Raw genomic sequence first — 23854 nt, 5'->3', positions numbered from 1 at the left:
CCATCTTCCCAGCTTTCAGGAACAGGCAGACTTGAATCAGAAAACCAAATTTTTCAACACAATTTTGGCATACCCCATTTTTACAATTTTTTGTGCTTTTAGCCTCCTTCCAGTTAGTGGCATAAATGGGTGTGAAACCAGTGGTGGATCCTGGAGAGCTAAACATTTCTGAAAAGTAGACAAAATTCTGAATTCCGCAAGGGGTCATTTGTGTAGATCCTAGAAGGTTTTCCTACAGAAAATAACAGCCGAAATGAAAAAATATTGAAATTGAGGTGGAAAAAAACCCCATTTTTTCTCAACGTTTTACTCTGTAACTTGTTCCTGCGATGTCAGATTTCGGAAAGCAATATATTGTTACGTCTTCTGGACTCTTCTGGTTGCGGGGATGTATAGGGCTTGGAGGTTCATCAAGAACCCTAGCTACCCAGGACCAATAAATGAGCTGCACCTTTAGCCGAGGGTAGCTCTCTATCGGATCAGCGCGTGGCGCAGAAAGAAAAGAACTGACATCACTGCGCAAGGGCGGCGTCTATGTACTACTCCCGACGTCATCACGGCGACAACGATGCCTACGACGCCAGCGGAGTCGACCGACGCCACCTACCGACGCGCAATGGTATTGCTCTAAGAAAAAATCTCCGGATCCAGTCTGACACCTGGGGGAAAATTCTAAGGTAAGGAATCTGCAACTAGAATATGTCTCTACCAGATATTTCGTTACCGAAGGTAAGTAACTTGTACATCAAGGAAACCGTTGTATCTCCAAAATGGGCACAAGATAAGGTGTTGAGAAGCAGTGGTTATCTGTACATCTCTGAATTCCGGGGTCCCCATATTAGCATGTGAATTACAGTGCATTTCTGAAATAGAAGTCTTTTGTACACAGTGTCTTACATTTGGAAGGAAAAAATGTACAGAAAGACAAGGGGCAATAAAACTTGTTCTTCTATTCTGTGTTCCCCCAAGTCTCCCGATAAAACTGGTAACTCACTTGTGTGAGTACGCCTAGTGCCTGCGACAGGAAACGCAACATGGACACATCACATTTTTACATTGAAATCTGACGTGCTTTTTGCAAAGTGCCTACCTGTGGATTTTGGCCTCTAGGTCAGCTGGCACCTAGGGAAACCTACCAAACCTGTGCATTTTTGAAAACTAGACACCTAGGGAAGTGCAGGATGGGGTGACTTATGGGGCTCTCACCAGGTTCTGTTACCCAGAATCCTTTACAAACCTCAGTATTTGGCCAAAAAAAACACTTTTCCCTCACATTTCGGTGACAGAAAGTTCTGGAATCTAAGAGGAGCCACAAATTTTCTTCTACTCAGTGTTCCCCCAAGTCTCCTGATACGAATGGTACCTCACTTGTGGGTAGACCTAGTGCCCTCGACAGGAAATGCCCCAAAACACAACATGGACTCATCACATTTTCCCAAAGAAAACAGAGCTGTTTTTTTGCAAAGTGCCTAGCTGTGGATTTTGGCCTCTAGCTCAGCCGCAGCTAGGGAAACCTACCATACCTGTGCATTTTCAAACACTAGACACCTAGGGGTATCCAGGATGGGGTGACTTGTGGGGCTCTCACTGAGTTCTATTACCCAGGATCCTTTGCAAACATCAACATTTTGCCAAAAAACACTTTTTCCTCACTTTTCGGTGACAGAAAGTTCTGGAATGTGAGAGGAGCCACAAATGTCCTTCCACCCAGCGTTCCCCCAAGTTTGCCAATAAAAATGGTACCTCACTTGTGTTGGTAGGCCTAGTGCCCGCGAAAGGAAATGCCCCAAAACACTATGCGGACACATCAAAATGATTAAATACTAAACTACCTCTTTTTGCGGGGGCACCTGCGTTCTTGGCCCTGGGTTCAGCAGCCATATAGGGAAACCCAAACATTTCTGAAAACTAGACACCCTAGAGAGTCCAGGGAGGTGTGACTTGCGTGGATCCCCCGTGTTTTCTTACCCAGAATCCTTAGTAAACCTCAAATGTAGCTAAACAAAATCACATTTTTCTCACATTTCTGTGTGGAATCACTGCATCAGGACAAATTTCCTACCACCCAATGTTCCCCTCAGTCTCCAGGTAAAATGATACCTCACTTGTGTAGGTGGGCCAAGTGCCTGTGACTAGGAAGAGCCAAAAACACGTCGAAATTGAGCAGGAACGGAAGCGGGTCCAAAAGGGCAGTTTGGAAAAAGAAAATGTAGGCTGACAAGTGGGGCAGAATTTTTATCGGTATAGATGCGACAATGCTGGTTGGTAGAAATTTTGTGGACTCCTGCAGATGTCGGAAGGTTCCATCAAAAAATGTGGGAAAAATGTGTGATTTCCAGCTAAGTTGGAGGTTTGCCTAAGGGGTTGCTCCCCTTCCGTCAAACTGACCTAAAAGAAAAAATCCCTGGTGTCTAGTGGTTTCTGCCCCCAAGGGGGGCAGGAATGGACTAAAGTTAATTTTGCCCCCAAGGGAGCGACCCTTGCCTAAGGGGTCGCTCCCCACATCTAAAAAAACATAAAAGAAAAAAAAACAATAATCCTTGGTGTCTAGCGGCTTCTGCCCGCTAAAGGTCCTCGTGATCGGAGGAGAAATGCTTTTGCATTTTTTTTTCTCTGATTCAGCTTCCAGCGCAGAGGGGGCAGTCTCTGATAAGGTCAGCGCGTGATCGCACGCTGATGTCATGAGACGCCTTCCATCCCCGCCCAGGGGATGGGGTGCCAGGCCCTCTGAGGGAGTGTTAGAGCTCCCCCGAGGGCCCATAGCAGGATGAGTTGGTCTCATCCTCGGCACACGGCGACTGTGGCAGAGGACGAGACCAGCTCGTCCAGGGCACCCGAGGGGTTAAGGTGAAACAAAATATTCCATCAGCATACATCCCTTACCCAGCACTGGTAGGGATGTCCAAATCTGCTAGGAGTTCTTCAATGCAGGCTGCTTCCTTTTTGACCCTACCTACAGCGGACAGTGTTGTTTTTTCAATTTTTAGTAAACGCTCTTGCACTCAAGTGCCCAAAACGTGTTAGAGTGAATCATACACATTCATTCTGAGCGAAATGTGCTAGGACCTCTTACCTCACTGGGGTGTCTTTGGGAAACAGTTTCAATATGTACCCTGTTATGGATTTTTTTTTAGTTCTGGTCTCATTTTTCTTATAAAATGTATGATAAAATGCATATATGCATGTGGCTGCTTTTGATCGACCCTCTTTATTCGCTCACCTGTCCAAGTGTAATTCACCTTTTGCTTCCACCCACTACAGCATACAGCATGAGGCAAAGGGTCAGCTTCACCTCATCCATTGCCTGTCTTGCACAGAGTGACAACATTTTTTCTGCTCACATGAGCGCAGTCACCTGAAGAGGCGTAAACTTCTGTACAGTGTTGCTGCCCCTGAGCAGCTGGGCCTGTGTGCCTCTCTTTATTGTTCTGTTTTTTATGTTTGCCAAATAGTTATTGTATGCTGCACATGGCAAAAAAAAAAAAAAAAACTTTGTATGTGTGCCAAAGGCCATATTTACTGTCTTTGCCAGTGCTTGTTCTGAAACATGCCTTTTGTTTCTCCACAATGTTTCCCTGATCATACACGGTGGTTGTGAGTATATCTATGTGTTACAATTATATTTGTTTTATGCCTGCAATTATTCAACTTTAGGTAAGGAGGACATTATATAAAACCGGTTTCATCTATCTTGGATTGCCTGTAGAATTGCATGCCAATGAATGAACTGGCATGCCTTTGTGGTGATTACTTGTTTTTAGACCAAAGGCTGCAAAATGATTTAGAGACATGACCAATCAATGCCCACCAATGGAGAGGTGCAGTCTTTTTGTTATAACACCTCAGAAGGTAACTTGAGGCGACTGTTTTTTCTTGAGTGGTCACAAGCTTACAAGTCAGTAAGTAGAGGTTTGTCTAATCTCAGGGAACCAGAACTTCTTATCTGCAGAAAGACAACTTGATCATCTGGCTTCAGTGTGAAGCTTAATGTTGCAAGGACAGGCTGATCAGATTCGACTGGCTTAGGCAAACCTTTATATGTTCATAAGGCATTTCCTATGCATTTTCAGCCATCGCAACAAGACATTGAGGCAGCCAGCTCTATGGTGTCATTGCTATGAACCAATCCATTTAAGTTTGCTCGATAGACTGAACCAATCTTCTGAAAAAAATACCTCTAATTGCACCCAGACTGCTCCAGTGATATGGGAGCATATTTTAAGTCTACTACACATCTCTGCTAATACACATCTTTGCATTTTCAAAACAACTTATAGAATAGATCATGCCAGAAGAAGTAACACCTTTATATATATATATATATATATATATATATATATATATATTTATATACATATGCACACCAACCCCCACCTCACACCCCGCCCCATATACTGTTGAGATATTCAGTATGTTATAAACAATCCAGTCAAAGGAAAGTATAGCTCTTCAGATTCTCATCAACACTGTAGTCAAGTGCCAAGAAACCATACTTCTTTCGGTAGACTAGGTCAAACCCAAAAAGAAGCATTTGAGGTGCTACAATACACTTGTTCTGTCCCAAGATACCATGGCTAAATAGATTTCTTAAGTAGACTGTATTCTTTAGAACGCATCTTCTCTAGGTCAGTGTAGACAGACTGGTCAGGATGCAAGCAAGGTCACTTCTCCGAATAAGTAGAGACATAGGGGGTCATTCCGACCTTGGCGGGCGGCTACCGCCAGGCGGAAACCGCCATGCGGCCGCCAATGCGGCCACACTCACGCAGCCCCCATTCCGACATTCCCGCTGGGCCGGCGGGCGCAAACCAAGTTTGCGCCCGCCGGCCCAGTGGGAATGAGGCCGCAACACAGGAGCCGGCTCCTAATGGAGCCGGCGGTGTTGCGGCTGTGCGACGGGTGCAGTTGCACCCGTCGTGCTTTTCACTGTCTGCTATGCAGACAGTGAAAAGCTGGCCGGGGCCCTGTTAGGGGGCCCCTGCACTAGCCATGCCAGTGGCATGGGCAGTGCAGGGGCCCCCAGGGGCCCCAGGACACCCCTTACCGCCAGCCGCTTCCTGGCGGTGCAAACCGCCAGAAACAGGCTGGCGGTAAGGGGGTCATAATCCCCAGGGCAGCGCTGCTTGCAGCGCTGCCCTGGCGGATTATCCCCGCTGGGGCATAAACGGTGGGAAACCGCCGGCCCCGGCGGTACCGCCGCGGTCAGAATATGGAAAAAAGCACCGCCAGCCTGTTGGCGGTGCTTTGGTCATTTTTTCCCTGGCGGTCTCGGACCGCCAGGGTCAGAATGACCCCCATAGTGGCTTGTCCTTACCATTACCTTCAGAATGGAGAGGATGAGAACATTTTGTCCTCCACATTCAGCTAGAAAATCCATCTGCTACTCACCACAGAAGGATTTTCTTCTTCTTAGGAAGCAAAAGGAAACTTTCCACTATGTCCCCATACTTTATTACATTTTTTTGAATTAGTATGACATCACACTGATTGAAAGTGACACCTTTCTGCGCCAACTTTTTTCAGTTTGATTGGTTCTGAGGGTGCATTTGTCAGCCTCCCGAGCACCGATCCAAGTGAATGAGGTACTGTTGGAAAGGGGATACGTCGTGGCTTCAGGTGTGACTGGACCACATCCACCAAGCAGAGATTCACCCATTAGACACCATGAAGGGTGGAGCATCCACCGCAGGCATGGGAAGGTGCTCCACCCTAAGCTATTAAAAAAGCCCTCCTGCCACCTTGTGAGGGCAAGGCAGAATGCCCTCCAGATGCCAGGTAGTAATAATTTTTTTTTAAATAAATTAAAAAAAGGGGGACTGGTGGCCTGCCCTTTCAGTGGGCTTGTCCTCATCCCAAGCCAGCTCCAGGGAGGCAGAATGGCTGGGAATTAAGTAAGATTAGACAAAAGAGAAGGGGTGTGCAGCAGCCTGCCCAGGCATAAGGTTGTGTACAACCTAATAACCAGCACAACAGTCTTTCTGCCTCCTCCGCCCTCACTGGGGCAGAAAGCCTACTGGACGCTAGAGTTCAAAAAAATGTATGGGGCAGGCCCATCCTCACATTAAGGTGCTTCCCCACTCCTAAAGCTCAAACTGTTTTTTGCACCCCTGGGACTTGCAGCAATTTCTATGGCAGGTAAGAGGAAATTTTGGATTCTTCTGGGCATAGTTTTGACATAGGAGCTGCCCAGAAATGCATAAATTCAAATTTCCTCATTTGCTATGTTGAATAGCTGCACTCTTCTGGGTCTGGGCCAGTCACCAACCAGGGTACCCTGTGAATCCTCTGTATTTCTGAAGACTAAAGACCTAGCCAAATCTAAGGTGTTGTGGCTGCTACATTTTTATACTCAGTGTGCCCTACAAATGGCAAACTGTGGCTAACATCATGTATTTTCTTAACACATTCCTACCACCCAGTGTTCCCACATTTCTCCCAATAAAATTGCTACCCCATTTGTATGTTGGACTGACTACCTTAGACAAGAACAGACCAAACCAGGGACCACGAAAAAAACATATTGACTTCATTTTGTCTGTTTTCATCCTTTACTTTTGATGAAAGTTAGTATCTTAGGCACATTTAAAAAATGCATAGGTATTCTTCATACCCGCTTTTCATTTATTCGATTCTATCATATAAAAATCATTATAAGCTGCAGTTCATTTGCTGACTGTGGGTATTGTGTTTTGGACAACCATGAAACAACATATATCCCTGCCACCAGAAGGTTGTAACAGAGGTATTGGCCATCAGGGGCAACAGAATGTCAATTGAAGGTGTCACCTATTTCTATTTTTTTCTGGCTTTTTTCCATTATTTTTTATTTTAACAATTTATTTATTTGGGAGGGGAGTACCACGGCTGCTAAAGGGTGTATTTACCCACTTCATTAGTGAAAGAGGCTCAGCGCTAAGAAACATAATTTCCTTGACCCTTTAGAAGTTTACAAAGGGACTTAGCAGGTATGCCCCCTCTTGACATGGTGGTTATGAGTACAGTATATGTCTAGGAGAATGGCATTTGTATGTGGTGGGCTTGTAATTACTGTGGGGGTCATTCTGACCTCGGCGGTAAAAGGCCCTTACCGCAGGTCAGAAGTCCGCCATTCTACCGCCGCGGCAAACCGCCACGGTCATTCTGACCACCAACTGTGAAACCGCCAACAATCCGACATCCAAGGAAGTCCGCCTCATCAGCGGACCGCGGAAAACTGGAGATGACCAAACCTCCACCGTCACGCCAACACAAACACGCCCATGCCATTCTGACCCACGAATCCACGCGGCAGTCTTTCAACCGCAGTATTCCATTGGCGGTACACACCGCCGCGCTCAAAATACACACACAGCTCCAAAACACAGCCACATTGGACAATTTGAAATACGCACACCTGAGACACATACAAACAACACTCCCACACATCCAATCAACTATAAAACACACACCCACATCACCCACAAACCCCCACTAGTTGGAAATCGGAGCGAAGGCGATAGAGATAGAGAGAGCGAGCACAGCAATAGAAAACCCCAACACACACAGGACCCCAACTTCATCACCCACACCACATCTACGCACACATCACCACATATCACCACGCACATCACCACAAACACCACCCCACACCTCATCCACACCACCCCATGGCACCCCAAAGACACCCAAGGTTTTCTGACCAAGAACTCCGGGTCATGGTGGAGGAAATGATGAGGGTTGAGCCCCAGCTCTTCGGCACACAGGTGCAGCACACCACCATAGCAAGGAAGGCTGAGCTATGGCAAAGGATCGTAGACAGGGTCAACGCTGTGGGGCAGCATCCCAGAAATCGGGAAGATATCATAAAGCGATGGAACGACCTACGGGGGAAGGTGCGCTCGATGATCTCCAGGCACAACATCGCTGTGCAGAAGACTGGCGGCGGACCCCCACCCACTCCACCCCAATTCACAGCATGGGAGCAAGAGGTGGTAAACATCCTGCATCCTGATGGCCTCGCTGGAGTAGGCGGAGGAATGGACTCTGGTAAGTCGAATCTCAACTACTTCACCCCCCCCAACCACCAGCATGCCAAACCCCCCCCCCCCCCCCCTCACCCCCAATCCCAACCCCCCAGCACACAACCTCCCTGCCAATGTCTCACCAGCACAACCCACCCTAAACAACACCAACCCCTGAATGCCAACACAAACCATAGACAGCCACCACCAAAGCATGACCATTGCACATACCCATACACCCCCCCGCCCCCCCCACCACCACCCTCACAACACCTCCCACAAGGGAATGCCAGCACTGGGGGACAAGGGCACTCAAAACGCACGCCATGGCACACACAGAAACAATAACCATACTCCTTTACCCCTGCAGGGCCCGAATGCCAACACACCGCCACGAAGGGTCCAGATTTGTCCATCCCACCCCCAGAACAGGCCCCCAGCGAGGACAGCAGCTCTGTCGACCTAGAACCTGATGACCAGCCCGGACCATTGGGGACCTCTGGACAGTCGGTTCCCCACACACAGACGCAGGCCACAGCAGACCCAAACCCCTCTGGGAACACCAGCACAGCTCCCACCCAGCGGGGCCCATGCCTCTGTCTCGCGGACGCGTCAATCAGCGGTGTGTCCGCCACTACAGGGCACCCAGGCTGACCCAACACCCCAACAACAACAGGGACCTGGGGGCAGTGGTAGTGGGCACACCGTCCAGGGGACAGAGGCCCGGGGGAACAGGGCAACTGGGAGGGCTGCTGTGCGACAGGGGGGGGGAGGACAGGCCCAGGGAACCGACTCTCCAAGAGGCCCTCACCACCATCATGGGAGCATACCATCACTCCCAGGAGACGATGGCGACGGTACTGGCCAGGTTCACCGAGATCCAGGCACAGCAGGAGGAACGGTACATGGGGTTCAGCAATGAACCCAGGAACATCGCTACCGCTATGGGGACCATAGTCCAGGCCCTCAACCGGATAGAAACCACATTGCGGGACCATGTGGCACCGCAAAGGGCCCCTGTCACTAGCCAGGAACAGCCTACCACCTCCGCCGGCGCTAGTGGTCAGGAGGCCCCCACAGAACGACGGGCCACCAGAACCCCACCTCCTGCTGAAGAACAACCACCCCGCAAGAGGAACCTGAGATCTCAAAGGAAGACAGAGTAGGATGCCAAGACCCCCGCCAGCCTAATATCCCCCCGGATGTCATTCCACTGTCCCACAGTGTCACCCTGTCCAACCTGGAACTGCCCCTGCTCCATCCTTCCACAGGCATATGGACAATGCACCTGTGCGACCGAGAACTGGACTCTGCCATGGACATAACTCCACCCTCACCCATCACCGTTTTAATATCATGTACCAATATCTAGCACTACAAATAAATCACTCATTGCACTGAAATCATTCAGGAGTCAGCCTGTGTTATTTACAAATGTATAACACATTACTGATCAATAATGTTCTGTTATTTTTGTGATGACAACATACCAGTGTCAATAAGCATTAGTCCATGGGCTAACCAAGCAGAAGTCACGCAGTGGGTCATACAGCACTGAAAAGGGAAGGGAAAATCAAACATCAGTTTAAAGGAACTGGGGGGAAATACACAAAGTAAAGATGCAGGGGGCTTTCAGTAAATGTTAAATGGCGTGGGCGATTCTTACCTGTGTGCTACTGAAAATACTGTTGGATAACTCTGTCCCTGTTGTCTGGGTCGTCCTCTTCGTCTTCCTCCTCTTCACTCTCCGCAGGCTCCACAGCTCCTTCAACAACACCATCTGGACCATTCTCCTGCAGGAAAGGCACCTGACGTCGCAATGCCAGATTGTGAAGCATACAGCAGGCCACGATGATCTGGCACACCTTCTTTGGTGAGTACATCAGGGATCCCCCTGTCATATGCAGGCACCTAAACCTGGCCTTCAGGAGGCCAAAGGTTCTTTCTATGATCCTCCTAGTTCGCCCATGGGCCTCATTGTACCGTTCCTCTGCCCTGGTCCGGGGATTCCTCACTGGGGTCAATAGCCAAGGCAGGTTGGGGTAACCAGAGTCACCAATTAGCCACACACGGTGTCTCTGTAGCTGTTCCATCACATAAGGGATGCTGCTATTCCGCATCACATACGCGTCATGCACTGACCCTGGGAACTTGGCATTCACATGGGAGATGTACTGGTCAGCCAAACAGACCACCTGGACGTTCATCGAATGGTAACTTTTCCTGTTTCTGTACACCTGCTCATCGTCTTTTGGGGGTACTAAAGCCACATGGGTCCCATCAATGGCACCAATTATGTTGGGGATATGTCCAAGGGCATAAAAATCACCCTTCACAGTGGCCAAATCAATCTCCTCAGGGAATACAATGTAGCTCCGCATGTGTTTCGTCAGGGCAGATAACACTCTAGACAAGATTTTTGAAAACATAGGCTGAGACATTCCAGATGACATGGCCACTGTTGTCTGGAATGAGCCACTTGCCAAAAAATGGAGGACTGACAGAACCTGCACTAGAGGGGGAATTCCTGTGGGTTGGCGGATGGGGGACATCAGGGCTGGCTCCAGCTGGGCACACAGTTCATGTATAGTGGCTCGGTCAAGTCGGTATCGTAGTATGATATGGCGTTCTTCCATTGTCGACAGGTCCACCAGCGGTCGGTACACGCGAGGATTCATCCGTCTCCTCGCAAGTCCCAGCGGACGGTGCCTAGGAAGGACAACATGGAGCACAGAGTCAAGCAAATCACAGGTACGTTCACCACAGCATGCATAGCACACGATTATCTATGTATTGAAAGGCGTGTATGTGTGGCAATGCAAGGCCTAGGCCTGTGTGACGCAGTACAAATTATGCCATGTGGGCCCTTGAAATGGCGGCTGCCTGACCTGTGAAGTGGGACAATGGGATGTGAGGTCAATGCGCTGGCGTGGCACACCGTGGCGGTAGGCGGTCGAAGACCGCTATACGAAGCCGCATTGGCTAACATAGAAGCCTATGGGTTTCAGGAGCCAATGACGAGGTGCGCCGGCGGTCGCGGTACGCACCGCCGCGGTACGCACCGCCGCGGGCGTGACCGCCATTTTCTATCTGCTTAATCACTCGAGACCTGATCATCCACAGGAGAGGACCTATACTGCAAGTGCTGCTGTGACCTCGGTCTGGAAGTGACAATGGCTGCTGCGACTGGGGAAAGGGCCCCTGCCTTCACGTCTGAGGAGTTGGAGAAACTTGTGGATGGGGTCCTCCCCCAGTATGCGTTACTCTACGGTCCTCCAGACCAACAGGTAAGTACACTGGGTGCACATTGAATGGGCTATGCCTGTGTGGAGTGGGGTGGATGTAAGTTGGTGGGGTGGGGGGCGAATGAGGAGTGCAACGCACGACAGATGAGAGCATGTGCCATATGGCAAGGTTGGGGAGGGGGGGCCAATCGCATCTAACATGCAGAAAATTGATGAATTTTTCCTTCCCACCCTGTACATGTCAAATAGGTCAGCGCCCATCAGAAAGTGGACATTTGGCGTGCCATCGCCAAGGAAGTCCGGGCCCTGGGGGTCCACACAAGACGGGGCACCCACTGCGGCAAGAGGTGGGAGGACATCCGCCGCGGGACCAGGAAGACCGCCGAGTCACTGCTGGGGATGGCCTCCCAACCTAGGAGGGGTGCCAGTCGTACCCTGACCCCCCTGATGTCCCGGATCCTGGCGGTGGCCTACCCTGATTTGGATGGGCGCTTGAGGACATCACAGCAGACACAAGGGGGTGAGTATCAGCACATTCTGCTATCTCTCTGCGCAGTGGGAGGCGTCTGGGTGGGGGAGGAGGGTTGTGGGTGACATTAGGCCAGGGCGCTTTCTGTAGTGTAGTCCTCTCCTTTAGGCATGGCCCTGTGCTCCCGGCCCCCACCTCTGTAGGGTGACAAGTACAGCTATCGATGGTCCAGCATCACACATCTGCGCGTTTGTCGTCTCTAGACCTGTTGTCCTAGTCAGAAGTACTGAGTAGTGTACCCCGAATGCGCGGCTTAGTGCATGAGGCTCCTGTGTCTGTCCTCTCCGCCAACGGTGTTGACATTGCATGCACTCAACCTGGTCTTTGTTTTTCTCCCCCCGCCCTTCTTCTTCATCTTCTTGTGCATGTGTGCATTAGCATCATCAGGCGGAGGAGAATTGGCATCGGAGCACGAGGGAGCTGCAAGTCACAAGGCCCCGGTTGGACCAGGAACAGACACCGAGGGCACCAGTGATCCGGAGGGCGAAGGGAGCACCACTACGGGGACCGGTGGTGACACCAGCGACAGCGACACGTCCTCGGATGGGAGCTCCCTAGCGGTGGCGGCAACATCCGGGCCCCCCGCCTCTACAGGTACAGCCGCCACCCAGCGCACCAGCCCCGCCCTCTCAGCAGCCCCTCAGCCTACGCTCCGTGCCCGCTTGCCCAGGAAGGCGGGCGTCTCCTTCGCCCCAGGCACCTCAGCCCCTACCCCTGTTACCCCTGCTGCCCTCAGTGAGGAGGTCATTGACCTCCTTCAGACCATCATTGTTGGGCAGACTACCCTTTTGAATGCCATCCAGGGGGTAGAAAGGGAGGTGCATCGGAGCAATGCCTACCTGGAGGGCATTCATTCGGGTCAGGCTGCCCATCAACGATCGTTCAATGCTCTGGCCTCAGCACTGACGGCAGCCATTGTCCCTGTTTCCAGCCTCCCTCTTCTGACTGCCTCCACCCTGTCTCTGTCTCCTGTTCCTCAGCCTATCCCATCCACACCATCAGACCAGCCTGCACTCACCTCAACACCCAAGGGCAGCTCATCCAGACACAAGCACCACAGAACCCACAAGCATTCACGCAAGCAACACCCAGATGCAGACATTCCAACAGTCACTACCACCTCTGTGTCCCCCTCCTCCTCGTCTCCCTCCTCCCTCCCTGTGACATCTACACTCACACCTGCATGCACACCACCATCAGCCAGTGCTTCCATCACCAGCACACCCTCCAGTCCAGTCCGCACACGTGCAGTCACCACCCCCACTACCATTTACACATCCCCTGTGTCCTCTCCCACTGTGTCTGTCACCCCCTCTTCCAAGACACACAAACGCAGGCAGACACCCACCCAACAGCCATCCACCTCACGACAGCCTCCAGCACAAGCACCTGCACCCAAAGACAGCACACCTGACTCTCCTACAACCACATCCTCTTCCTCCACTCCCATCACCACTTCTCCTACCTTTTACCTTGGTCCTAAGAAAGTTTTCCTCGCTAATCTTGACCTCTTTCCCTCCACTGACCCACCCCCTCCATCTGCAAAGAGTCCAAGAGCACCTCAGCCACCACCAGCCCAGCTTCGAGTGTCACTGTGGTGCATGGGTTCTGGAGTCCACCCTTTGCCAGCAGTGACACTTCCATCAGCAGCAAGGGGACAGCCAGCCCCCCACCAGGCAAGAGGACCAGGAAGCTAAAGGGCCGCCGTGAGAGGACTGACACGGCTGCCCCCAAGGAGCAAAGTTCGCCCACTTCACCAGCCACAACATCTAGGGGAGGCAAGGGCCCGAGAGCCCCATCTAAGGAGCGAAAGGGCAGCAGGGCGGAGAAGTCAGCCAGCAGGAGCGCGGAGCAGGAGGGGCCCACAAGCCCCATCCCGGGTGTTAGGAAGAACACCAAAGGGCCCAGGACTCCGTCACCGAAGGGTCCAGCAACAGCACGGTCGGAGGGCGACTGAGCAGGGAGTCCAGGCCAGGTCTGGCTCCCTTGACCTACTGGACGAGCACCGCTGAACATGGCCCCGCCGTGCAGAAGAGCACCGCTGAACATGGCCCCGCCGTGCAGAAGAGCACCGCTGAAGAGGGCCCCGCCGTGCAGAAGAGCACCGCTGAAGAGGGCCCCGCCGTGCAGAAGAGCACCGCTGAAGAGGGCATCGCCGTGCAGAAGAGCACCGCTGAACATGGCCCCGCCGTGCAGAAGAGCACCGCTGAAGAGGGCCCCGCCGTGCAGAAGAGCACCGCTGAACAGGGCCCCGCCGTGCAGAAGAGCACCGCTGAAGAGGGCCCCGCCGTGCAGAAGAGCACCGCTGAAGAGGGCCCCGCCGTGCAGAAGAGCACCGCTGAAGAGGGCCCCGCCGTGCAGAAGAGCACCGCTGAAGAGGGCCCCGTCGTGCAGAAGAGCACCGCTGAAGAGGGCCCCGTCGTGCAGAAGAGCACCGCTGAAGAGGGCCCCGCCGTGCAGAAGAGCACCGCTGAAGAGGGCCCCGCCGTGCAGTAGAACACTGCTGAACATGGCCCCGCCGTGCAGAAGAGCACCGCTGAAGTGGGCCCCGCCGTGCAGAAGAGCACCGCTGAAGTGGGCCCCGCCGTGCAGAAGAGCACCGCTGAACATGGCCCCGCCGTGCAGAAGAGCACCGCTGAACATGGCCCCGCCGTGCAGAAGAGCACCGCTGAACAGGGCCCCGCCGTGCAGAAGAGCACCGCTGAAGAGGGCCCCGCCGTGCAGAGGAGCACCGCTCCGCTGGGCCCTTCCTGTCAAGCACCGCTCCGCTGGGCCCTTCCTGTCAAGCACCGCTCCGCTGGGCCCCGCCGTCTCAAGCACCGCTCCGCTGGGCCCCCCCGTCTCAAGCACCGCTCCGCTGGGCCCCGCCGTCTCAAGCACCGCTCCGCTGGGCCCTTCCTGTCAAGCACCGCTCCGCTGGGCCCTTCCTGTCAAGCACCGCTCCGCTGGGCCCCGCCGTCTCAAGCACCGCTCCGCTGGGCCCTTCCTGTCAAGCACCGCTCCGCTGGGCCCTTCCTGTCAAGCACCGCTCCGCTGGGCCCTTCCTGTCAAGCACCGCTCCGCTGGGCCCCGCCGTCTCAAGCACCGCTCCGCTGGGCCCTTCCTGTCAAGCACTGCTCCGCTGGGCCCTTCCTGTCAAGCACCGCTCCGCTGGGCCCCGCCGTCTCATGCACCACTGGCACAATGACAGTGCCGGATCTGTCTCGAGCTACTGTTCACGGTTCACTGTGCCCACCATGCCTCCTCCTTGACCGGTGGAGACTGTTATCCACCTGATGGACTGTGGCTTTGCACTCCCCAGGATGGCAGAGTGGGCAAGCCACCCACTGTAGAGACTTGAGAGACTGTGGCTTTGCACTCCCCAGGATGGCAGAGTGGGCAACCCACCCACTGTAGAGACTTAAGAGACTGTGGCTTTGCACTCCCCAGGATGGCACAGTGGGCATGGTGGCCCCTTCGTGGATCTGGCGTCGTGGACTCATGTGGCTGTGGTGCCCCCCCCCTTCCCTTCCCCCTGAGGTGCCTGTAGTTTTTTCATCAGATGCCCCTGCAGTGTTCTCTCCAAAGGACTCAGGTCTCCTGTGTGGGCTTTGCCCTTGTGTTGATACACTTTGGCCCACGGACACTTGGAATTTCGTTAGTTGTGCAGGACTTATTGCCTCGGTTTATCGTATGCACTGAATATTGAATTGATTTTTTTGAATTGTTATTGCTATTTGACCGTGACTTATCAGTGGTTTTTATTTCCCATAAATCTCGAATCACAATTTAATTATGTCCTTGCTTTTTTCACGGGGGTTTGGGTGGTGTCACTGTGACTTGTTGCTCTGCATTGGTGTGTACATGGTTTGGGGGGGTGGGTGTATCGCGTATGTGTGTGCACGTAACCTTTCGTCCTCCCCCCTCCCCTGTGTCGTAGGTGCAGTACTCACCGTTGTCGTCTGCGCCGGCGTTCGTACTCGTGGTAGATGAGCAGGTAGACGAGAGCAGGTAGGATGTTTAATTCGGGTTCCATGCTGTCCTCCTTCCTCGTGGAGTGCGTAGAGGTGCGCGTTTTCCCGTTCGTAGTCTGTTTCCGCCGTGTTTTTATCGGCGGTGCTCCCGCCCTGGAAAAGGTGGCGGATTGGCCGGTCATAATAGTGTGGGCGGTACATTGTCTGCCGCCTGTCTGTTGGCGGTGACCGCCGCGCTGTTTGTTTGTACCGCCGTGGCGGTCGGAGTGTTAATGTGGCGGGCTGTGTTGGCGGTTCCCGCCAGGGTCAGAATTCCATTTTTTGGACCGCCGGCCTGTTGGCGGGTTGGCCGCTGCTTTATCACCGACCGCCAGGGTTAGAATCACCCCCTGTGTTTGCTGCTGAAATTTTCCTTTTCATCAGTCAGGCAATAGTAAGCGTATCTTTCTATGATTATTTGTTTTGGCACTTGCTCAAGTATTTGCATTATGTGGGAAAAATATGAACTTTTCCTGCTCATGCTGACTATTGTTGGACAACAAATGGCTCCACCCCGTTAACCCTACTATACCTTGGTAAGTTAAAGCAAAAACAACACATGGGATAATAGCAGGGAAAATACAATCATCAAAATCAAAAATGAAACTATATATCAGTTATTGAAACCACAATTTAATTACACTTTCTCAATTCATTGTGTTTAAATCAAACGATAAAATAGCCTATACACCATTTTGGAACATACTACAAACATAATGACACATACAAAAAACATTCATAAAACATATAGGTGGTCATTTCAACCTCGGCGGTCTTTTCACAAGACCGCCGAGGGACCGCCGTGCTGAAGACTGCCAGTGCTGGCGGTTTTCCGCCCGGCGAATTACGACTTCTGGCAGCCATCTGCCCTTTTCCGGATGGAGAGCCGCCAGCAGCCATACTGGCGGTCGGCGGGGAAGTGGAGGTTGCTCCACCTCCACTGCCCCGTCAACAGAACACCGCCCATTCGGCGTTACGTGATTCGGCGTGGCGGTGTTCTGTTGACAGGGTGCTGGCGGCGGAGCAGCCCCCATGGATCCCGTCCCCTCCCGGAGGATCAACGGACCAGGTAAGTTGATCGTCCGTTAGGGGAGGGGGGTGTTGCGTGCGTGCATGGGGGTGTGCATGTGAGTATGTAGAGGGGTGTGTGAGTGCGTGTATGCATGCGGGGGGTGTTGTGTGTTTGGAAATGTGTGCGTGTCTGTCTGTCTGTAGGTCTGTATGGATGTGTGCGTGTATGTCTGAATGTGGGTGTGCGTGTATGACTGTGTGTGGCTGTTGGCATGTTTGGTGTGTGTGCGGGTATGTGTGTTGGTGGTGTCTGCGTGCGTGTCGGGTGTGAGTCTGTATAGTGATGTTGGGGGTAGGGGTGGGGGAGGGGGTGTCGAGGAAGGACTCGGGGTGGTGGTGGGGGGTTGGGGAGACCCCTATCCGTGCCAGGGAATGAATTCCCTGGCACTGATAGTGCTTACCGCCATGGATTTCATGGTGGTTTCCAACCCCATGAAATCCATGGCGGTCAGCCGGGTCACGATACCGCTGGCGGTCTTGTGACGGCCGCCGGGCTGGAGACCCAAGTCTCCAGCCCAGCGGTCGTCTCCGCCCTGGCAGTCGGTTCGGACCATGGTCATGATTCCATTTTTTTTACGGCCAGCCTGTTGGCGGTAAGACCGCCGCTTCTCCGCCAACCGCCAGGGTTGTAATGAGGGCCATAATCCTTTGATCATCTCCTCATTTCAAAGAAATGTGGCTATTGCCAATACTTTAAATGTTAACCCACATAAGAGAGATGGTTGCATCATGTACACATCTCCACACTGCCATTATTTTTGTACATATTTGAAGAAAGATGTGTAGCCCAAGATTTCCTTTCAGGTTGTATTTGGTATTCCTCGCAACCTCTCCTCACGTGCAAAAGGTCGACGCGTTTCGGCCCCCTTTAATTAAGGGCCTCATCAGGACTGTGGGAGAGAGAAGTCCCTAATAAATACAAAGAGCAATTTACCAAAACAACAATTCAAACATAATGAAACCTCCACCGTGAAAGATCCTATTTAAAATGTATGAATAAAAACGTATACCTAAAAAACCACAATTGTGTCTCCACAAACTGACCTCATCAGTAGCATAGTGACTCACATGCAAAAGGGAGTGATAATCATTAAATACAAGTCTCCCCTTGGTGACAGACCTATTACGCGGTAGCTACATTCCATGTGAGACTCATTTATTCAGTCTACTCAAGTGCTGCCACACCTGGCCCAACATGCCAAGAACATAAATTTCTGAATACCTACTCCTTTCCAGTAAGGGTCACTCGTAAACTATAAATCGATGAAATTCAAAATCACTCCCTAGAAAATAAATAGAGTACACAAGACCCCAGGCCATGTGAGAAAATATTCTAGTCCTGAAAAAGTACACATTTCCGCTCCACTAGCACCACAGCACTTTAGAAAGGGAAAGAAAAAACAATAAGAAAAAACTGCTATAGACTTTCAAAAATTAAGCGCACATAGCAAAATGAGAAATAGAAAAATAAGGATATAATACATATTCAAGACTTCAACTCAAGTGAGCCGAAGATGGAGTAGTACAAAGGGCATGTAAGAGGCAAAAAGGTGAGTTCACAGAAATACAAAACCCGGTAGTACGGCTGTCAACAAACGAGAAAAGAACGCCTCAAAATCAGTCGTATAATACTGAATCAGAATGCCTCCGCAGCCACAATAGCTCCAAATCTGCATCCCCTTATCGGCACTTTCAGCAGCAGCCCTCGCACACTGGGTAGCGCCTCGCTGTATGCATTGCTGGCATCAACCTGCAATATGTAAGGAAAGCACACAGGGAAGGGGCAGCTCTGTACACTAATGAACCAAGGATTGGGTTCCTCTCTACACCATCACCGGTTCTTGTGGTTTCATTCAGATTATTTCACCAGTTATGGATATGCTATAATTAGAACAACAGCACTCAGAGTGGAAAGAGGCACCGTGAGTTACTGTGCATCCTGCCTATAGCGGTAGTAGCCGATGTTTATCTGAGTTTTTGTCAGAACTCCTGTGCACTGCGCCGGTATTCCCTTGGAGCACCTTGATTAATGTTTTTTATGGTCGTTTGGGTATTCAAAAAATACTTCCTGTACACCTTAGAACTGTGGGTACGGTAGCCGTGAGTAACTCGTTTGGGATAGCATTATTGAATCCTTAATCGATTAACTAATGTGAATAAAACGATAAGTGCCGGTGTTTGTGTAACCTGAAATATATAAACAGCATCTTGATATCGGGAGCAGTAGCCTGACATATTGAGAAGTTCTAAATAATTCAGAAGAAGTTCCCCTGGTGTGTGATATGTATTTTTTTAAAGTAAAATATCATATTATATAAAACTGGTGCTGTTTGTCATAGCATATATTTTTTTAGACCTATTGGGCAGAAATTGTTAGGTAGTAGACATCTTCCTCACACTGGCATAAACATTTGTATGGGCTGCATCCAGTACAGGAATTGAGAGGGTAGGTACCTAGTGAGCTGGATTCGGGATTGAAGCTGGATTCATTGCAGTATGCTACATTTTCCCCCAGAGTAGTTAGCTGAGACCAGCACACATTCAGTAGTGCCTTCACTTTGTCTCCTTTCAGACTTGCAGGCTTGGGGCGTTCTTATTTTTACTTTCAGATTGGCCCGTCGAATGCCTGCTTTAAAGGTCCATCAGCCCTTGTTTTGTTCCAGTGTCATCTTGGCTGGAAGCTATCTGAATCCCACCACGGTGATGCCAATGAAATGGAAGGAAACCAGGACACACAGCTTGTTATCACTTCCCAAGTGCTTATACTTCAAAGAAACTATGATTTGGAAGCAAGGTTTTGACTTTGGCCAACTCTGGTGTGTAAGAGGTATGCCTGCAGTGTAGCAGTGTCTGTCTGAATGAGTAATTACATAAATAACAATTAAATAGCACTAATTTGTTTTTATTTAATGATTTTATAGCGCTAGTTATCCCAGTGAAGGGTGTCAGTGCACTTTACATCGCATGCACACTTTACAGAGACAATAAATAAACAAGCGTGTAAATCAGTGTACAGGAATTGTCACATAAGGCAATGAGGGTTACTAGGTGTAGGAGCCTCATGTCGTCCAGGCTGGTAGGCATTGCCTGTAAAGAGTGCACTGGGTGCACACAGTCTAGATTTAAACCGGATCAAAATGGTTGGGGGTTGTCTGTACTAATAAGCTTTCAGTATTACTCAAAGGAACCCTTTCCAGCAGCCTTAGAATGAAAGCAGATTAAAAAAAATAATAAGAAGGTTTTAAACCCATGTTGTGTGCATGGAACTCCTTGGTTCCGGTTTATAGCTCATTGTGCTCCATTAGAAGGCTTGCAACTTTTCAACTGCAAGTAACGAAAGGAGCTTCTTCTCAAAAGCAGTAGCCCATTTACCTCTCTACATGAAGTACAAATCTGTGATCTGCATGTTAATGTTTTGCACCGGGCACAGTAACCCTCTGTGCTACTTTGAGTCAAAACTGCGACTAGACAAAACACAAATCTCTGCAGAAAGTGCAATAACCGAGTTGCCTTACAGTTATGATCCCCTCAAACTTGCTGACCACACAAAGAAAGTACATTTTTTTAAAGTGCAGCCTCTTTGTGACCATTTAAGTACACAGAAAAGATTTACTGCCACAGTTGCCCATGTTGTCAATTTCATTGCAGTAGAGTAATAAAAAACAAATACGTTGGCTGTCCGACTGCTTTTCCTAGTCCGGCAATCTTGATCCCCTTTCTGCTGCCACACCTTGATCCCCGATTTATAAGTTTCGAGTGTTACTTATTTCCATTTCCAGCAGTGGCTGCGGTCGTTGTTCCCACAGAGAACACGATTTTCTCCGAGGTAGGTAGATGCATGTGTTTTTGTGACTGCAGAGGAATCATGTTCCTGTGTACCGCGGCATCATTAAGAAAATCCCAAAGCTATGTGTCAGAAGTATATTTAAACCCACGACTTTGTATCTGATATTTTTGCAAACTTCATAAAGTGCATTGACATGCCTGCTTCTTCAGTGAATATCTCTGGGCTCGCTTGCTGTGGTACAGACCAGACATCATAAACGTTTCCGGATCAGCCCTCCCATGCCAAGCCTCATCCACGCATCGAGCGTTTGAATTCAACACTGTCATACACTTCCGGGTTCCAGATCCTTGTTGTGACCACCTAAGCTTGACCCATTCTCCTCACTTACCTCAAGTTTGTGTACAGAGTTCTAAACTTTGATGCTGTGTTATAACGGTATTAAGCAGCCTTCTTAGTTTGGCACCAGTCACGAGATTGTTTCTAGAAACGTCCGATCTGCCTCGTTTGCGAACGCAGGGCGTGGCAAAATAGTGGTTTTACATGGGGATTATCGCAGGACTGGCTGTGTCCTGAGGTGACTAGAAGAGTAGCCCTGACACGTCATCGCAGTGTTGGGGACGGGATAGTCACAAAGATCAGCAAACACTGCAGTCGTGCTACAAACTCATCTTGGTCCTGAATGATGCTTATACCATGCACGCAGCGTCCTCCCACATCTCAGATGTGTAGAGCGCTAGGCCCTAGACTTTACTCAACAAATGGCACCCACATACAGGTCTCGAGGGGTGGTGCTGACACATTAGGGTAATACCAAAAGCTCGTTGAGCCTTACAAGGTATAAGAAAGCGCTTTAAAATACCAGTAAAATACAGTGTTCATCACACAGGCTGTAGCGCCCCCATGTACCCAAGTCTGTAAATGACCAGTACTATTGCCTGAAATCACCTTCTGTATTGGCCTTCTTTTTTACCTCGCCCTTTTATTAAGCATGAATTAACACTGTTTCTTTTCTTTCTTCTCAATTCTCCCCTTAGGTTATTGCGGCGGACTGCAAGAGGGTCACCGTCCTGAAGTATTTCCTGGAAGCGCTGTGTGGACAAGAAGAACCTCTGCTGGCATTCAAGGGTGGAAAATATGTGTCAGTGGCACACGTCCCAGACGCTATGGGAAAGGAAATGGGAAGCCAAGAGGGAAAGCAACTGGAAGATCAGGTACAGGCCACTGGCAGGCTTGGGAGAGGGTCTAGCGAAGAGGAAAAGAGGGTCTGCAGTAACGCTGCCAAGTGGATGGGAAAGAGGGTCTGCCCCAAGGCTGGAGATCTGCCTATGGAAATCGGATCAGCATTTACAATAAGGCTGGGAAAAGGTTGTAGGAAATCTGGAAGGATCATTTACAGTGTGACAAAGTAAGGGGGAAATGTTATCTACCACAAGACACACCTGGGGCTCTAGGTAAGAACAAGGAGCACCTTGGTTTACACAAAGGTGTACAGGCGTCCAGAGTACAAGTTCTAGAGACAAGAGAAAGGTGTAGAGAAAGCTGAAAGAGCATACACAGTACGATGGGGGACGGTCTGTTCAAAGGTCGATGAAATTAGCAACAAGACAGAGTGGGCACTGAGGGAGGTGGAAATAGTCTACAATAAGGCCGCATACCGGGGTTCGAGAAGGGCACATAGTGGCACCTAGTGTCAAGTTAAAATGAGTGTACAACAGCTTTTCTACGTCAGCGGCGTTGAGATGCCCACCCTTTCCTGATTCCCTGGGACTCCCAGTGTCCTTTTCAATTCTCAATCCCTTTTGTTTTTTTTTTCTCCAAAACTACGTAGATACTGTCTACAACCAACAAGGTTTGAAGTAGTGGCTACATGTTGTCCTCCATAGTCCAGGATTCTGGCTGCAAGACTGGACTCCATGGATTCCTTGACTCTCCAGAGGTAGCAGTGGTCAAAAGGGCAACTCCTAACTCATAGAAAGCAATGTAAAGCTGTGTGCCGGGTACCCAGAAGCACATTATCCCAATCAATAAAGGTCGTGCCTTTATAATAGTTAGATATTTACCTAATGCTTTTTAACCACAAACAGGTGGTGTACAACTTATTTAAAATGTGTTTATTCAGCATTTGTATAAGTGCCTCTCGCGCAAATCAAATTGCAACATAGTCCAAGTATTGGATGTTTCTGACAGTGAGTTTATGCTGTATGGGTGATAACAAAGGTGAGAGGCATACCCTCAAAACAAAGTCAAAGCTCGTAGTGAATATATATGGTTTCAGCATCTCGAAGAGTACAATATTCTTGTACAGGCAAAATCCAGTGATTAAAAATAAAACCCTGAAGTATATGACCAACAGAGAAGACAGTTCAATTAACAAAAATCAGATAATTTAAAATCAGTACTCAGAGTATAACGTGTTATATGTGACCATTAATACCATAGATGGAGGGTTAGGAAGAACTTCAAAACCACGTCAGTGATGACCATCTCCTGCATGACTCTACCAATCTAGCTTCAAATAATACTTCAGCATAGGAACTGACCTTATGCATCATAGACAATGCCCTCCTGACTACAGATGAGGATGCACTCTCCCTTCTGATATTACTGTACCTCCTCAGCTGCTTTCAACAGTCGACAATATCACCCTCTTGCACATCCTGAAGCCTTAAATGTGATTGTGCTGTCCTTCACTGGCTCTCCTACCTTTCCAACGAACACCAGTTTGTTCACAAGGGCACCTCGGGTCCCCAAATGATCCCTATCACTTGTGTCTACATGTAGCCACTTGGTGCTCTACTCATAGAAAACAGCATCAAGGTTCTGCAACATGTCAGTGATGCAAAACTCTACATCAAAGTCTCCTCTGCTTTGGACATCCAATGCCTCTAACACTACCTTCACATCGCCCAGCCCTGCATGTCGGATGCCTACCTGAAGCTCAACCCAATTAAGACAGAATTTATTTTATTTGCCAAGTACAAGAAACATTACTAAGCTGGTTAAGTAATATGAACCTTGACGGCTTCCAGCTCAACCTTTACTGAACGTCAGGTCACTGAAAGCAGTTTCAGAACGACTGTTCAAGCCTTTATTCTGTCTTATTTAGATGGTGGTAATGCCTTGCTCCATGGTGCAGACTCCACACTGGAAACTCTTAAAGGCATCCTACACACTGCAGCACGTCTTATCCAGGCCCTAAAGAAATATATCACATCACTCCCACCCTAATG

At 49.9% G+C, this 23854-nt stretch overlaps 1 protein-coding gene across 3 annotated transcripts in view; it reads left to right on the top strand.

Moving 5' to 3' along the window:
• Positions 1 to 23854, top strand: part of SMG6 (SMG6 nonsense mediated mRNA decay factor) — an 890340-nt gene that overhangs the window by 762616 nt on the left and 103870 nt on the right. For all 3 annotated transcript variants that reach the window (XM_069226152.1, XM_069226151.1, XM_069226153.1), the window contains one exon: positions 21659 to 21835. In XM_069226152.1, coding sequence (XP_069082253.1) covers positions 21659 to 21835 — 177 coding nt within the window. The remainder of the gene's footprint in view (positions 1 to 21658; positions 21836 to 23854) is intronic.

The sequence above is a fragment of the Pleurodeles waltl genome, chromosome 3_1 (assembly GCF_031143425.1).
Source record: "Pleurodeles waltl isolate 20211129_DDA chromosome 3_1, aPleWal1.hap1.20221129, whole genome shotgun sequence".
NCBI classification, from domain to species: Eukaryota; Metazoa; Chordata; class Amphibia; order Caudata; family Salamandridae; genus Pleurodeles; species Pleurodeles waltl.
The sequence above is the reverse complement of the archived record's forward strand: the minus strand, read 5'-3'. Positions and strand labels throughout refer to the sequence as shown.